We start from the raw sequence: 17,632 nt of genomic DNA on the forward strand, positions 1-17,632 counted from the left end.
ATTCAAAGAAGAATCGCTATCAACCAACACATTGGACAATGCATCTTCCTTATAATTCATCGATATATGCAGTGCTAGGTTGTGATTTCTACCTTCCTCGGGAAGTTCTTCATCATAGAAACTTAAGTTGTTGCAGGAAGTAATGTTAGCCACAATGTGGTCAAATTGATCCACAGTCACATTATGCTCGACGTAGGCTTGCTCCAACACCCTTTGCAATGCTTCTCTATGCGCTTCAGAATTCATGAGCAGAGACATTACTGAAATCTTTGACGGAGGCTGGAGCAGCTGCTCCACCATATTAAATTCATTTTTCTTTATCCATCTCAGTACCTCATCATCATCATTAGGCTTCAATTTGATGGATTCATCAGACTGACATATTGGAGTACTAACCGGATTCACCACAGGCACATCAACCTTCATACCAACATCTTCTACATCTTTTGGGAAAACGGGACCAAAAACACGACCGCTACGGGTCACCTTCGTAACATCATCAATGTTCGTAATATAAGTGTTTATAGGGAATGAAACCTCTTGACCGTTCTCCACCATTGTTGCATTATATTGGTACGGAACAGCTCTATCGGATGCATACGGGACGTGGCCCGCTAACCGTATCACTAACGGTGATACTAATATATTGATGTTGTTACTGCTACTGCTGTCAAATTGAATCACTACCCGCTTCGGGGTCTTAAACACTGGTACTATAACATTCACATCATCTATATCCCTCGACTGTTGAATCTGGATTACATTCTCATGCATCAACTTCTGGATATTCCTCTTGACGATTGAACACCCATGAGGGTTTATACTGCAAATTGCACAACCATCATGGTCGTGCTCACAATCACGGATGGTACACAGGGTCTTATGCATCTCCACCAAGAACCGATGAATACGTCACACATCCAACACTCGGAAACTTCCTGGACAACCATCTACCATATTAACAGAGGAATCACCATGAACAGGCAGAGGATTGGATTTCACATTCGGTGCAGAGTCCTATAAGGACACCATCCCTCTCTTTATAAGCTTTTGTACCTCATACTTCAACGGGCAGCAGTTTTCGATATCATGGTCAGGAGCTCCTTGATGAAAGGCACAACGGAGTTCAGGCTTATACCACCACGGAAGTGGTTCTGGAATTTGAAGAGGATTTCTTGGCTGGAGGAGGTTTTTGAGAACCAAAGACGGATAGAGTTTGGCGTACGTTATAGGAACGGGGTCAAAAGAGACCTTCTTCCTCTAGAAATTTTGTTGTTGCCGTTGTTGATTATTGGTGTTGTTGTTGTAGTTGTTTGTTCTTTGTTGTGGATGTTGTTGACGTTGTTGTTGAACTGGAATTGATTGATTGTTTGAAAGTAATGGAATAACTGGTGAAACTTGATGATGATGCTGATGCGGTTGTAGATTTCTTTTGACATGAGGCCTCCTATGCCTCCCCACTGACACTGCATTGGTTTCACCTTCCTTCTTTCTAGCGAAACTGACTCCATATTTCTTGCTCCATGACACATCTTCCTTAGACAGACGTCCCTCTCGGACTCCTTCCTCTAACCTCATCCCCATGTTTACCATTTCGGTAAAATCATTGGAGGCACTAGCAATCATTCTTTCGTAATAAAACGAACTCAGGGTCTTAAGGAAAATCTTGGTCATCTCCTTTTCTTCCAACGGAGGATTGATCTGAGCAACAAGCTCTCTCCACCTCTAGACATACTCTTTGAATGTCTCTTTATCCTTCTGAGACATAGACCTCAGCTGGTCTCTATTTGGCGCAATGTCCACTTTGTACTTATACTGCTTCACAAAGGCTTCACCCAAATCATTGAACGTCCGGATACTTGCACTATCTAGCCCCATGTACCACCCCAAAGTGGCACCAGTCAGACTGTCTTGGAAGTAGTGGATCAATAACTGATCATTATCAGTTTACGTTGACATTTTCCTGGCTTACATGACTGTTGTACCCCGAAAATTGCCCTTCCCTTTTCCTAATTATTCACCCAACCACTTGGTCTGGGGATCACTTGCATACATTCATAATTCAGCCACATGCAGCATTCCTTCCCTAATGTATCACCATGGATTCAAAACCTTGGGATTGTAAAGCTAGGGTTTGTGTGTAGATCAAGCTCCAAAAGCATGGTTTGATTACCCCATCAAGCATAAGGGATGTAGAACCCTAATTGTGATGGTAGAGGTATGGATTCAACAAAGATTTGGCCAGGCAACCCTCTAGAGTCTTAAAAACCCTAATTCCTTAAGGTGTGATCTCATGGTGCTTCCTTAGGCCTTGTCTTGGCCTTCAAAACCCTATTGTAGGCTCACACACTGGAAGTCTGATGGTTGGAGCATATGGCTTGATTCAAAAGACTTGCTTGAGGGGTAAGCCTCGGGTAAATCCTAAGCAAGGAGATGGTGAATCATATGGACTTGGTGGTTTGATTTTGCATCCATGACACCCAATCTACACCTATTATCAATGTACTTGGTCTAATCCATCTTGGTCTCAATTTCCTATTGTTGTCCAGTTGATTATGGGTGCATCTATGGTCTTGGTCATCCAAACAACCAAACCTCTTGTGTCACAATCTAGTTGTAAGTCATGCTCATTGATTCATGGATGTTTCATTCAAACCCTAATCTTATGCCCTCGGTTCATGGCTTTGTTAATATATATTACCAGTCAAGTCATGTTCTTTTCAAAGTCTAGCATTCAAGTCATAAAATAAACCAATTGTAAAACAAACTTCAAACCATTTGTCAATCCATTTCAATCCATTTCACATCATTCTAAACCATCACATTTGATTTTACATAAAAAATACAAGTCTTGACAATTTTGACCAATTATTGACTTTGGTTAATAGTTAACCAAAGTTAACAAAATCCTTCAGCCCTAAAATTACCCATAATCATCATTTCAATGTCCATTTACAAGATAAATACAAATAAAATTGATTTTTTTACTAATTGTTGACTTTGGTCAACAATTGAATTTTTGGTCAACTTTATCCAAAGTCAACTAAACCTCTTTTCATCCTAAACTCCTAAATCTCCCAAGCCTAACCCTAATTCTCATATCCCATATCCCATATTGATCATTTAGTGTCCCATTTGCTTGTTGCTTCATGAGGATGTTTTCGATGCGACTTTGTTTGTTCAATTAACCAACCATGACCTATATTAACCCTTGGTTGCAATGCACCTAAGCCAGTCCTGCATACAAGTCAGAAGTTGCCACAACTTGCAATCAACATTGTCTAAGTCAAAACCAAGCTTGACCACATGAGAATCTAAGGCACAAGTCAAGCCATGAAGTATTGAACCAAATGGAGTTAACTTGCTGCAGAACTGCATGAAATCAATTCACATCCTCTGATATCCACAAACTGCAATGCATATTAATTGTGTCAGGCATACAGGAAATTCACCTATCTTATTGTTGGATGAAGCAAGTTCAGCATATGGATCAAAGCCTTGTGACCAGTCCAGACCTGCTACAAAACATAACAACATTGGTCATCAATACCTACTACAAGTCCACAAGCGTCTGCTTCTACAAAAGCCATGTTCTACATCATGAAACCCACCTACCAACTGTAGAACCACATTGATATTAGCCACTGAATACAAGCTCCTGTCATGCACAGATGACAAACTCAGTTATGCATAACATAAAGCAAAACTAAGGTAAGAACAACATAAGGCCAGGATTGAAGCTAACAACTCACAAATCTCATACATGTTGCAGAAACTAGTGCAGGAACATTGGCCAAGTTGGAGCTTTGAGCAGCATACCATTAATTGGTCTACAAATTCAACACCATACAACACATAAATGACAAACAGAGCACGGTACATCAACTGGAATTCAAAACTTACCATGGAGTGTACATCAATCTGCTGCAACCTTCACATTGCAAGGTCTTCTACAACATACCTGCTGCACAGGATTCAACATCACAGGCTAACTGTGCCAAGTCAAAACATATAGAGCTGCAAGACCATGATCCAGGAATTTGGAAGTGAGGAACAATGGGAAATACATTGGTCCTACATCCTGCAATAGCCAAGACAACAACATGAGCCTTACACCATCAACCAAGCTTCCAACTAGCCTACTGTAGTATTCATGTGACCAAAGCCAAAACCAGCCCGTTGTAATGGTCCTGCTTGACCTATACCAATCCACAACACCCAAACCTACTGCATATCATTGCCTTACCTTGAGCCAATCCTGATTTATGATGCAACCTGCAGCAAACAACAACACTAGAAGTTTAGTAAGCAAGCAACAACAGGCCTTGGTAAATCATCAGCAAGCCATAATCATTGAATTATCAAGCTATGCACATACCAGCTTTTGAGCTAAAACCTACCTAACTGCATTACACCAACAAAGTTAATAGTTCCAATTGCAGCATAATACCAAGCCAACATCAGTGAATAGACATGTTGCAGCAGGCACCACATAAGCCAATGACAAGGTCACCCGCTATACACAACCAGGATTCAGCATCACAGGTCAATTGTGCCAAATCAAGATCATAGGTTTCTTAAACTCAACTCAAAGTCAGAACCAATTGAATGAACCAAGCTACTACAGAACTAATAGGACCATTCATTTAGCTTACTGCTTTACAAACCTAGCAAGACAATGAAATGCAAGGTCAGAAGAATGCACGAAAAAGGGGAAACCATTCCAAGCTACAACAGAGATATACAAACCAGCAGGATGAATAACCTAGCATGGCAAGAACCAATGGGGAAATTGGAAGCAGGAATGTGACCAATCATTTGCAGTTCGAAGTAGTATACAAGGCCCTGTTATGCTTTGACCATTTGCTACCTACCCTAAGTGAAAACAGCAATTGACATCACAAGCAAAATATGCAGAGGGAGTTCAATAAACTTTGATCTATGACAGGTTGTGTATGAGTTCACTTATTACCTCGTATAAGCCAGCTGAACAATAAGCCAATCATCAATCCAAATTGCAATTGCTACAAGGAGCCTCTTAAAATCTCAACATGTAACATGTTCAATAGGTCACTAAACCAATCCCACATGACTGCAATTTAACCACAACCTGCAATTGCCAGTTTCATGTATCAAAATCATTCACACATTAACCAACATAAACTAACTAAACTAATTGAGTTTCCATTTCCTAACTAACTGAGTTTTCAGTTAACTTAGTGAGCCAAGTCCAACTAATTCTAATCAATCCCTAACTAACTCCAGACCTAAATCCAAACCTAATGAAATTTCCAAACCTCACTTCTATTTAAGTAATTCACAATTCACATTCGACTACCCTTGGATTTTGCTCGAATCTGCACTCGCATTACTGCAATCTCTCTTCCCTCACCTTACTCAAAGCTCTCTTTCCTAGAAGCCATTGAAGCTTCACGTTGAAGCTTCAATCTGCTTGTGCTAAGCCACATTAATCTTAATTCATTGTTTCCATGTTCAGAAGAAGAAGAAGAAGAAGAAGAAGAAGAAAGAGGAAGAAGCAAAGGATGAATCAAGTTCAAGAACTCACCTGTTGATCTTTTCGATCGCCTTCTCCGATAAGTCGTTTCCCTTTCGTAGCATTTTCTTAATTTGAGCTTACCAGAGTGTAGTATCTAGGGGAGGGAATGAAAGCCCCATAGTGGTAGAGACTGGTTCGTCCCAAGCACATTTAATTTGACTTTAGAAAGATAGGGTTCTTCCACATTTCTATTCGATTCAACCGATCCAATGACTATTTCCCAATTCCCTTGCCATATTTGTGTCTAGCATATCTTTGTGCATCTAATGGTGGTGGTAATTTATGTTAGGCCACTACCGTCACTGGTGACAATCTTCGGCGCGGTGGTCCATGGTGAACGGGCGGTGAGGCTGAGGGAGAAGGTTTAGCGCGCGGTAGAATTCAGTTTGAATTTGTTGACTTGGACAAGTCAACAAGGAGGGGTAATTGGGCTTAGTTGGATCAAGGTCCACTGAATTACGTTTCACACACCACTATTGCTAGCACACCCCCAGTGGCTAGTGAAGGAAAGGAAATTGGGCTTAGCAAAGCCCATTGGCCTTTCTACTAACTCACACTGCCCATTGCTAAAACACCCCCAGGCAATGAGCGAACTGATGTTGGGCTTGGACGCAGCCCATGTGTTGTTTTCTTTTTCACACCCCACCTTGTTTTTGGAAAATGTAACCTGGTATAAAAAAACTATTGTTGGCTTGTCTGTAGCCCATTAGACAAATTACATTTCTCACCCATTTTCCAATTCACACCTCCCAATTAATTATTTTTCTTTCACTTTCTTAATTGTTTTTTTTTGCAATTTGTAATTAGATTAATTAGGACAATATTAGATTAATTAGGTTGATAATTGATAATTAGGAATTAAATCTTGATTTTTAGGATATTAGGATTTTCATTAGGATATTAATTAGGATTTCATAAAGATTTAATTATAATTTTAATTAGGACTTTGATTAGATTTTAATTAGGGATAGTTAGCCTTTGATTGTATTTAGAATAACACCATTTTCAACATTAGGATTTAATCAAATCTAGGCCATGGTTAGAATTTGGTTTGTGGTACTTGGACATATTTTATAAATGGCCAATTTGCCCTTATGGGCTTACTTTGATATGTTAGTGATAGAATGACATGATCCCATTAGATTTAGAATTTGACATAGAACTTTAATCATTTCCTAATAATTTTAGGACTTATACATAAGGCTTTTAATCAATATTTGACCAATATGTACATGCTCCCTTAGGATTCCTAACTTAGAATTTTCAATCAAGTTTAATAAATCAACGCATGATCCCTTAGGATAGTTTCTAACAATTACTAACTTCAAGAGTAGGATTGACCTAACTCCATAAAACCAAAACAAAACCCGTGATTAAATTGATAAAAAGCCATTTTGATTGATTAAATGCTTTGAACTTGTATAATCCCACAGTCTAAATTTAGTGACCAAAAGACCCTTGGTCACTTAATAAGACTTTTCTTCCAAGCTATGGAGCTTAAGGCCTCAAGATAAGATCTTCAATCAATGCATCCTCAGTCATACCAAGCAGCAGATTATTCAAGCACATCAAAGGTAGAAACTACAAAAACTTGTTAAATCAAAGTTAGAATCGTGTGGCATGTGCCTTAAGTAATAGAGAAGGAGTGGGACTGGAGTATTCCTACCTCCATTTTGAGTATCTTTGGGTATGGGACGTATGACCCAGCGCTCATTGTATTCAGCTTTACTCATAAACTTTAGCACAATTCTAATCACATGATTGACAAGCCTCTCCCTCTTCACCAAGAAAAACAACAAAGTGGACTACTTCTCAAGCACTACAAAGGCACCAACAACTTATCAATCATGAATCAAGTTGTACGATACGAGCCTTAAGCAATAAGGAGTGGGACTGGAGTATTCCTACCCCCATTATAAGTATCTTTGGGTATGGGACGTATGACCCAACGCTCATCGTATTCATCTTTATTCATAGACTTTAGTGCAATTCGAATCGAACGATTGATAAGGTCTTCATTATCAATGCAAGAAACAACTACAAAGACTCTTCTCTCTCCACTTGGAAGTTTAGGACGAGAGTTACATGCCACGAGCCTTAAGTGGTAAAGAAGGAATGAGACTGGAGCTTTCCTACACTCACTATGGTTATCTTTGGGTGTGAGACGTTTGGCTCGTTGCTTATCGTATCCACCTTTACCCATAGACTTTAGTGTGATTCTCATCCAGTAACTACCAAGTTTATTCCACTCTTTCAATCATTCAATCTTCTTTTACATCCATCATCTTGTTTTTCGTCCTAGTGGGCTGAACTACGAAAGCTTTGATTTCCTTATTGCACTATAAGGATACGTAGGAAGAAGAACCCGGTTTCTTTAGGAGCTACCCTATTTATTGAGCGATCATTCTCCACTCAATCATACCATCTTTTTGAGATCAATCATACTTCTCCTTGGACCCCTTTGTCTATCCTTTTAGGATGATAACGACAATCCACCTCATCAATCGAGAGTTGTTTGGTCCATAACCCAAACATTTAATTCATTCTTTTTCGGCTAAGACGCCACTTATCTCATCGATTAAGAGTCTATCCCCCTCGTGGATCCAAGCTACTATCCTGATTTGATCTCAAATTATTGATTCCCCAGTAAGTGATATAGTATTCCTGGTAGTAGTCCAGCGCCACAATACTTCCTTGAAGATGTATTTGTCTTGTGAGTCCATATTGCTTAGACAAATCCATCACTTTCTATTCACGTAGTTCCGAACTACGATTGCTCTGACTTTCTCATTGCACAATAAGAATACATAGGCACGAGGATGCGAATCCTTGGCGAGCATACTTCTAATTATTCCTCCTTCGCCTTAGGGCATCATTCATATATTTCACTATCCACTACCTACCTCCGAACATAAATCGTTCACCCAGTGACATATCCGTCTCTTTGACATCGAGATACACTTTCTTTGGAATTCCATATACACCCTTTTAGGACGCCTAACGAATAGTCCGCATTTCTACCTAGAGTTGTTTGGCCCTTAACCCAATCACTTAAGTCCTTCTTTTTAGCTAAAAACCTATAGTGGCGGCCTGCTAGTCCATGTATCGGTTAAAGTTGTTTCCCTATATGGTAGAAATCCCATCTCTCTTATGGATTCCAATACACTTTCACCTTTCGATTTCAAACAATACTTATTCGGTCACTTATCACCAGATATCCCAATTCTGTGACTTCGGCCACTTCACTTTGTTCATCTCCACGATACATTCATACACTACCTTCACTCATTTCACGTGATATACCTATCTGTGATCCAAATACACTATACCTTTGTGATCCATCTTACACCTCTTTGTGCACCAAGAGTTGTTTGGCCCTTAACCCAAACACCTAATTCCTCCCTTTTGTTGTTGTTCTGATACAGTGATAAAGCGTTATAGGCCCTCACTTGTTGGTTGATACTTGTTTACTCTAGGGTTCATCTTTTCACCCTTGTTAGAGTTCAAATCATTATCCTTTGGTTCAAACCATACTTCTATCACCATTTATTTCATCTCCCGCCTCTAGTTCCATGAACTACGAAGCTTTGAATTCTTCATTGAACTATGAATATACGTAGGCATGAGAGCCCTAATCCTCACTGAGCACTTTATCTATTTTCTTCCTTTACCATTATTTTGCAAGTAATCCTTAGATATCACGCCTATTCAAGCGAGAACAATCAAAAAGGTTCCCATGCAATACCATGGATGTTTGGGATGCTAATACCTTCCCCTTGCATAATCGACTTCCTTACCCAACATATCTCTTTCCCCGGGTTTTATCGATATTTTCCTTTCCCTTTGGGGATAAATAAAGTTCGATGGTGACTCTGTTGTATGTTCGAGCATACGATACATTCAGGTATATTTCCGCTAGCTTCAGCTGGAGACTCTGCTAGGGATACTTCACTAATTGGAGTACTTCTTAGTTGCTAAAAGGAGCCGAGCCTAGTTTAGGTTGCTCTCTCGCTAGTTTTACGTGCTTACCTTTATAGATTTACTCGCTTTTATTTATCGCATTTCTTATTCGCTTTATATTATGGATATTATTTGTTATGTTGTTGTTGGGATGGGATAGACTACATGAGAGGAAAGCTTTGTAACCGAGCTTAGTATACATATAGGTTAGACTCGTGGATAGTCGTGTACGCCTGCATTTCACGCGTTGGGTTGTCACGAGAGTCACACCCAGACTAGATTCACTTGAAAGTACTTTTGTCCTGTGAGTATTCACTACGACAAGGTATTTCCATTTCGAGTCGATGACTCTGGGAGACCTTCTATGGACCACCTTGGAGCATAGTCCACACCTGTGAGGGGGATATGGGTTTTTATTGCAGGAAACCATATACTCTACCTACCTTGATACTCATGTTACGTCGAACCTTTGAACTTGCAACAAATAACATATACAGATCGTTCAGAATATACCAAAGTTTTGAATCCATGTGACTTATATCATCCCATCATCACATTATCATTCATCATGACAAATTTTTTGCATATGCATTCTTTTCCAGGAATCCAAGAGTCCAGATTGTTTACCAAGCATTCAAAGCAAAGCATGAATCCTGAGAGAAAGAACATTCATAATTACAAGTTCGTGGAACCTCAGTTGGCTGTCTTGAGAGGACTTGGGGCACATTTAGATCTGGGGCACAAAGATGATTTCAAGGGGTCTTATGGTAACCTTTTGGGCATTCTGAACACCGAAGTCAACATCACTGTTGTGCACACTCTGGTGCAATTCTCCGATCCTCCGCTGAAATGCTTCACATTCCAAGATTACCAATTGGCACCTAAATTGGAAGATTATTCACACATTATGGGTATTAAGATCAAGAACCAAATGCCTTATGTTCGCACTAAGGAACTTCCCAAATATCAAGACATTGTTGAAGCTCTACACATAGGAAAGAAGGAAGTGGAATTAAACTTGAAGCCCAAGGGTGGAGTTCATGGATTCACCTCTAAGTTTCTAGTAGACAAAGCTATTGCCTTCGCCGAAGCTTGGAGTTGGACGGCCTTCAACGCCAAAATAGCTCTACTTATCTATGGGATCGTATTGTTTCTGAATATGGAGGAATTCGTAGATATGGCTTCCATTCATATCTTCCTAACTCAGAATCCTATTCCTACTCTTCTTGTTGATACTTACTACTCCATCCATGTGAGGACTCAAAAGAAGAAAGGAACTATCATCTGTTGTGCCCCTTTGTTGTATAGATGGTTTGTTTCGCATCTACCCAGCAAAGGCCCTTTTGTTGAGAACAAAGACAACTTGAAGTGGTCCCAGTGGATCATGTCCTTTAACGCTTAAGACATTTCTTGGTATTCTCGAATCTACGACGGTGTCAAGCTTATCCTCAACTGTGGGGATTTTCCTAATGTACCTCTCCTTGGTACAAAAGGGGGAATCAATTACAATCTGAGGTTAGCAGTACGACGACTGGGGTACCCTATGGTGGGCAAGCCTGATCTCAAGAGTGTAGAAGGTTTCGTCTTATATGAAGGGGTCAAAGAGCCAGAAATAGTCAAGAAGATTGTCAAGGCTTAGGGAGAAATTTGTCCTCAAGGAAGAGCAGAGATGGGTAAGAAGAATTGCATTGCCAAGGAAGCTTACACCAGATGGGTCAAAGACAGAGTTAGTGAGAATTTTTTTGCCGTTTCCGCCTGAACCGTCGATGAATGTCAAGCCTCTTGAACCAGTAATCCATCAAAATTCTGAAGTCGATGAATTGAAAAAGATTATCAAGACCCTAGAGAAGAAGAATGATGATCTCAAATCTAGACTTGGTAAGATCTCCTTGGAGAAAGGAACTTTGAAGTTCAATATGAATCAGAAGAGAGATAGAGTTCGTCAGGAAGATGATGAGGTGCAAACAGAGGTATTCAAAAGACTTAAAGTGGGTGACACACTCAAAAGGACTTATGACAGCTTGACAGCCAAGAAGAAGAAATTATCCGAAACTCAATATCGGGCTAGCAAAGCGGAGCTCGATCACATGGAACAAACCAAGAAACTCCAAAGTCTGCTAGAAGCTTATAAGAAAGAGCTGAAGGATGAGCAAAGCCGCACTAAGCAGCTAGAAGTCACTCTCCGCCAGAATCACTACGAGCTGAACCAGAGACTAGAAGAGATTTGCGAGCTAAAAGAGAAATCACATAAGAACCTGGAAGACACCAGCCTACTGCCACAAGTGAATAGGAATCTTGAAGATCTCCCCAACCGAGAGAAAACAATCATGAGCAGCGTTCCAAGCGAACTTAATCACGACCTACCACCTGAAGGGAGTGCAATATTGGGAAAATGGGGCGCATGCTTGTCCCCGAAGTCTCAGACTTACTACGAAGAGTTGTTATCAAGATGTTTCTAATTGCTGCTCTTTAAGTTTGATTTTTGATTCACTAGGTTGATGTCTGATAGGGTCAATGTTGATACTCTTGTAGCCCAGAGGGCAGTTCCCTGATATGTACTTATATTCCATCTTCTCAATATTTATTAAAAGTGTTTCTCGGCTTTTGGCTTCATAAATTGTCTCTCTTTATGCTTTGTATTCAATTATGTTAAATAAACAAACTCACGGATTCCTTGGAATTGTTTTCCTTTACAAAAAATGAATAAAAAATAAATGTACACATCAATCTTTTCGCATACATACATGCATTCACGCATTTATTTATCATAAGTCGCCATAAAACAAAATGCTTACTCTCGCCATTTTTCCACAGCAGAAGACTCGTCATCAGTACTTCACGCGCTCAAAAAAATCAAGGATAATGGTTGATTACGAAGTTGACAGTGCTACTGTCTGTTAATCCCTCGCCCAGGTCCAAGGAGAGTTGAATCTCTTCAGGGGAAACATGGAGACCATCCTGGAAATTATCTAAACTCAAAGGCCCCCTGCCTCTACTGCTACCAATGTCACTCATGCTGCTGGGGTGACCAATCCTACTACTGCTGTTGGCACTACCATCAAAACTCCGGCGGAGACTATGGTGCCAACCACTAGAAATCGCCAACTGGTCTCTGCTGACTCAACTAGGCTTGCTGCTGCCTACCCTTGGGGAATGCCCCCACACTTTTCTGCTCATCTCACCAATGGGGGGGCTTTCTTCCCTCACCTGACTCCCTCTGCTTCTATTGCTGCTGGAAACACTAGTTTCCCGTGGGGTGTCCCCACTGCCCAAACTCCTATGGTCGATGCTGCCAACCCAGAGACTAACCAAGGTCAGGTCCCTGACGACACCCCTAACACTGAGGATGACTACCGAGGCCCGCACCTCCATTTTCAAATCCCCGCTCAGACTGCTCAACCTGCGAGCACAAGTCAGTTCCCCGTCTGTTCCATTTGGTTATCCTGGGGCAACCTCCATGCCCATGCTGACCTACGTACCTACCAATCATGCACTCCAACATGTGCAGACAGGGGCACCTCAGGCTCCCAATCCTCAGGCTGGAGGACAGTATCCTCAGACGGTTCATGCTGCCCAAACCGTGCCTACGGGTTTCTCTTACCCGCCTTAAATGTGGTTTACCCCAAACATGCCCGCATAGATTACTCCAGAAACTTCCCGACCGGCCAGTCAGGTCGCTCCTTCTGATGCCAATCCAGCCAGACCTGTGGATTATCAGCTCTTGGATGACATAATAAGGGCCATCGAGGGTTTCTCCGCCTTCGGCATAGACGTCCGAGACCTCTGCTTAGTCCCAAACGTGGTACTCCCGCAGAAACTCAAGGTCCCTGACGTTGCAAAATACAAGGGCATCAGATGCCCCCGCAGTCACATCACCGTGTACTGCCGGAAAATGGCCTCATACATCGATAATGACAACATCCTGACACATTACTTCCAGGATAGCCTGTCTAGGGCTTCCCTGGATTGGTACATGGGTTTGGAGCACACAAAGTTCTGGTCATGAAGGGATTTATCTGAGGCATTCTTGAAACAATATAAGTACAACCTTGACATGGCTTCGACAAGGCTTCAATTATAGAATCAATCACAGAGATCTAATGAAACCTTCAAAGAGTATGCTCAACGTTGGCGCGAAATGGCGTCTAGGGTCCAGCCAGCATTATCTGACAACTAATTGGTAGATATCTTCATGGGTATACTGCAAGGGCTGTATTATGAGAAGATGATCAGCAGTTCATCGACAAATTTTACTGATATGGTAACCATTAGGGAGCGTGTAGAGAATGGGCTGAAAATCTGGGAAAATCACAGACACGACCGCTCCACAGACAACAAACAAGAGGCCATATGGGGATTTCACAAAAAAAGAAGGAGGGGGAAGCAAACATTGTGATGGCGAGTGCTCGCCTCCAATATCAATTTCCGATGGGCCCTATGTTGTATTATCCGTATCCATACGTCGTCGCAACTCAAAATCAGTAACCTCCATTCCAATACCAACCGTAAAAAGGTAATCAACAATCAACACCCGCTCGGAGAAATCCGAACCAGCAATGCAATTGTGATAACAAAGGACAAAGTCGAGGTCAGAATAATAGGAGCAATTTTGGTAATCATCCCCAATTTGATAAGATTCTGATACCGTATGCAGAGTTGGTGCCATATTGGATCCACGTGGGGGCTATCGTACCAAAAGAACTCCCAGCAGCCTCTCCTCCCTTTAATCGCAGTTACAATCCTAATGCCACATGCACTTTCCACGCAGGGTATATAGGACACTCCATCGACGACTGTTGGGCTCTCAAAAAGAGGATCCAAGAGTTAATTAATCAAGAGATCCTGTTTTTCTCCGAGGAAAAGCCTAACATGAAGACTAACCCCTTTCCAAACCATGATGGCGCAGCAGTCAACGATGTGATCGAATAAGAAAATGTTGAATCCACACTAAGGGCTGAAGAGGTGAAGACTCTGATGTCAGTTGTGTTACAGTGGCTTGAACAGTTTAGGTTTCTAGAAGGTGTACATGATGATTGTGCAGTATGTGAGTTTGATCCGGACAATTGCGACAAGCTGAGGGGTTGTATGCAAGAACTGATGGATCAAGGTTTAATACAGTTCTCCGTGTCTAAAGCAGCAGAAGAGGTGGCCGTAATTGAACCAATAACAATTGTATACATAAATAAGAAGGTTGAAGCTCATACCAAGAGGATTCAGCCGACTCATTTTCGTGTTCCCACTTCGTTCCCTTATCAGATTGCCAAGGCAGTACCTTGGAATTATGAGACTACAACGTATCTGGGAGGAAAAGAAATCTGCATTCCTGACACAGAAATCGTCAACATTGCTGGAACGGGAGGCATGACTCGAAGTGTCCATGTATTCTCTCCAAAATACTTCTAATTATTCCTCATTCGCCTTAGGGCATCACTCATATATTTCACTATCCACTACCTACCTCCGATCATAAATCGTTCACCCAGTGACATATCCGTCTCTTTGACATCGAGATACACTTTCATTCGAATTCCATATACACCCTTTTAGGACGCCTAACGAATAGTCCGTATTTCTACCTAGAGTTGTTTGGCCCTTAACCCAAACACTTAATTCCTTCTTTTTAGCTAAAAACCTATAGTGGCGGCCTGCTAGTCCATGTGTCGGTTAAAGTTATTTCCGTATATGGTAGAAATCTCATCTCTCTTATGGATTCTAATACACTTTCACCTTTCGATTTCAAACAATACTTATTCGGTCACTTATCACTAGATACCCCAATTTTGTGACTTCGGTCACTTTACAATGTTCATCTCCACGATACATTCGTACACTACCTTCATTTACCGTTCCTTACATCTCCCGCCTCTAGTTCCTTGAACTATGAAGCTCTGAATTCTTCATTGCACTATGAAGATACGTAGGCATGAGGGCCCTAATCCACACCAAGCACTTTATCTATTCTCTTCCTTTCCCATTATTTTGTGAGTAATCCTTAGATATCACACCTATTCGAGCGAAAACAATCAAAATGGTTCCCATGGAGTACCATTGATGTTTGGGGTGCTAATACCTTCCCCTTGCATAACCGACTTCCTTACCCAGCATATCTCTTTCCCCCGAGTTTTATCGATGTTTTCCTTTCCCTTTGGCAATAAATAAAGTTCTATGGCGACTTTGTTGTATGTTCGAGCGTACGATACATTCAGGTATATTTCCGCTAGCTAGCGGAAATATACCCGAATGTATCGCACGGTCGAACATACAACATAGTCGCCATCGAACTTTATTTATCCCTAAAGGTAAGGGAAAACATCGGTAAAACCCGGGGGGAAAGAGATATTATGGGTAAGGAAGTCGGTTATGCAAGGGGAAGGTATTAGCACACCAAACATCCTTGGTACTCCATGGAAACCGTTTTGATTGTTCTCACTCGAAAGGGTGTTATATCTAAGATTACTCGCAAAAGAATGAAGGGAAAGGAGGAGAAATGTGAAGTTCTGTTGAAATTTTGTTGAAGTTCTGTTGAAGTTTTATTGGCGAGGTCACCAGTTGTATCCGTTGGGTTTGGGGATTTTTCAAGAATTCTTGAAGATGGATATTGTCGATAATTGAAGGTCAAATAAGTTTGTGAATGAAATGAATGTTAATTGGTTGCTATTGTTAGATTAACTCGCAAATATCATTAATATCCATCTTCAAGAATTCCTGAAAAATCCCTAAACCCAACGGATACAATCGATGGCCTCGCCAACAAAACTTCAATAGAACTTCAACAGAACTTCACATTTCTCCTCCTTTCCCTTCATTATTTTGCGAGTAATCTTAGATATAACACCCTTTCAAGCGAGAATAATCAAAGTGGTTCCCATGGAGTACCATGGATGTTTGGGGTGCTAATACCTTCCCCTTGCATAACCGACTTCCTTACCCAGCATATCTCTTTCCCCCCTGGTTTTATCGATGTTTTCCCTTCCTTTTGGGGATAAATAAAGTTCGATGGCGACTCTGTTATATGTTCGAGCGTGCGATACGTTCGGGTATATTTCCGCTAGCTTGAGCTGGCGACTCTGCTGGGGAGTTTTCTTGTACTTAGGAGTCTCTTCTTGAGTATCCCTAGCTTCAGCTGGCGACTCTGCTGGGGAGTTTGCTTGTAGTTGGGAGTCTCTTCTTAAGTATCCCCAACTTCAGTTGGCGACTCTGCTGGGGATAGGACGAGATGGCTAAGTGGACAAGTATTTCCCTTATACTTTTCAAAGTCAGGGACTTTGAACTTCATCAGGATCTTTACATTCGGCACTAAGCAAAGTTCAACAACACTCTTACCGAACAAGTCTTTTCCTCTCAACGTCTTCAATTTTTTTCGCAGCTCAAGGAACTGATCCTTCATCTCGTCCATCTTCTCATAAACATCCGGACCCTCAGACGGCTCGAAATGGTAGATGGTATCCTCAACACAAGGCAAAGTCTGAACAATTGGAGGCGGAACAGACACGACCGGGCTAGATGTCGGCATAGAAGAAAAAGTAGGCGCAAACCCTTCAGGCAAAAAATTTGGTGGCATCCCCCACTGAAATACGTCAAGCATAGTCAGACCAGGTTGAGTAGCAGGCATACTTGAGGTAACAACCTCTTACATGACAGTCCTTTGAGGAAGAGGAGTTGCACGAGTTGGAGAACATTGATTTTGAGCAGTTAGGACAGACTCTATCATAACGGTCAAGCGAGTAATCTCATCTTTCAACTCTCGGTTCTCTTACTCCAAATGTTCCATGATTATTGATTGATTGGCTCAAGTGTTGTATCGGTGAGTCATCTTGGCTGAAGCACAGAAGAATAACCGATAAGACATCTGGAAGAAGAAACCTGTTTATGCAAATGGTGCATGAAATGCAATGTTTTTTTATTGTTTTTATTTTTCAAGGAACATACTATTTTGCTTACAAATATATAATAATAACAATTTGATTGACCATAAAAATATTTTTTATTCATAAAATTCAGAAGGATTACACTGAGTACAATTTCAGAAACCAAAATACGAGTACAAGAGAAAAGGAAACCAATCATCCTAAGGATCTCCTAACAACAGTTTCAGATGATCTGGCTGCAGGTGCA

The 17,632-nt window shown here is 41.1% G+C and overlaps 1 protein-coding gene across 1 annotated transcript; it reads left to right on the top strand.

The window, feature by feature from the left end:
* Window positions 1-10,163: 10,163 nt before the first annotated feature.
* Window positions 10,164-10,919, top strand: LOC127122622 (uncharacterized). Its single transcript, XM_051052927.1, has one exon. The coding sequence runs from the start codon at window positions 10,164-10,166 to the stop codon at window positions 10,917-10,919; it is 756 nt and encodes a 251-aa protein (XP_050908884.1).
* The last annotated feature ends 6,713 nt before the right edge of the window (window positions 10,920-17,632 follow it).

This window comes from Lathyrus oleraceus, chromosome 2 (assembly GCF_024323335.1).
Source record: "Lathyrus oleraceus cultivar Zhongwan6 chromosome 2, CAAS_Psat_ZW6_1.0, whole genome shotgun sequence".
In the NCBI taxonomy this organism is placed as follows: Eukaryota; Viridiplantae; Streptophyta; class Magnoliopsida; order Fabales; family Fabaceae; genus Lathyrus; species Lathyrus oleraceus.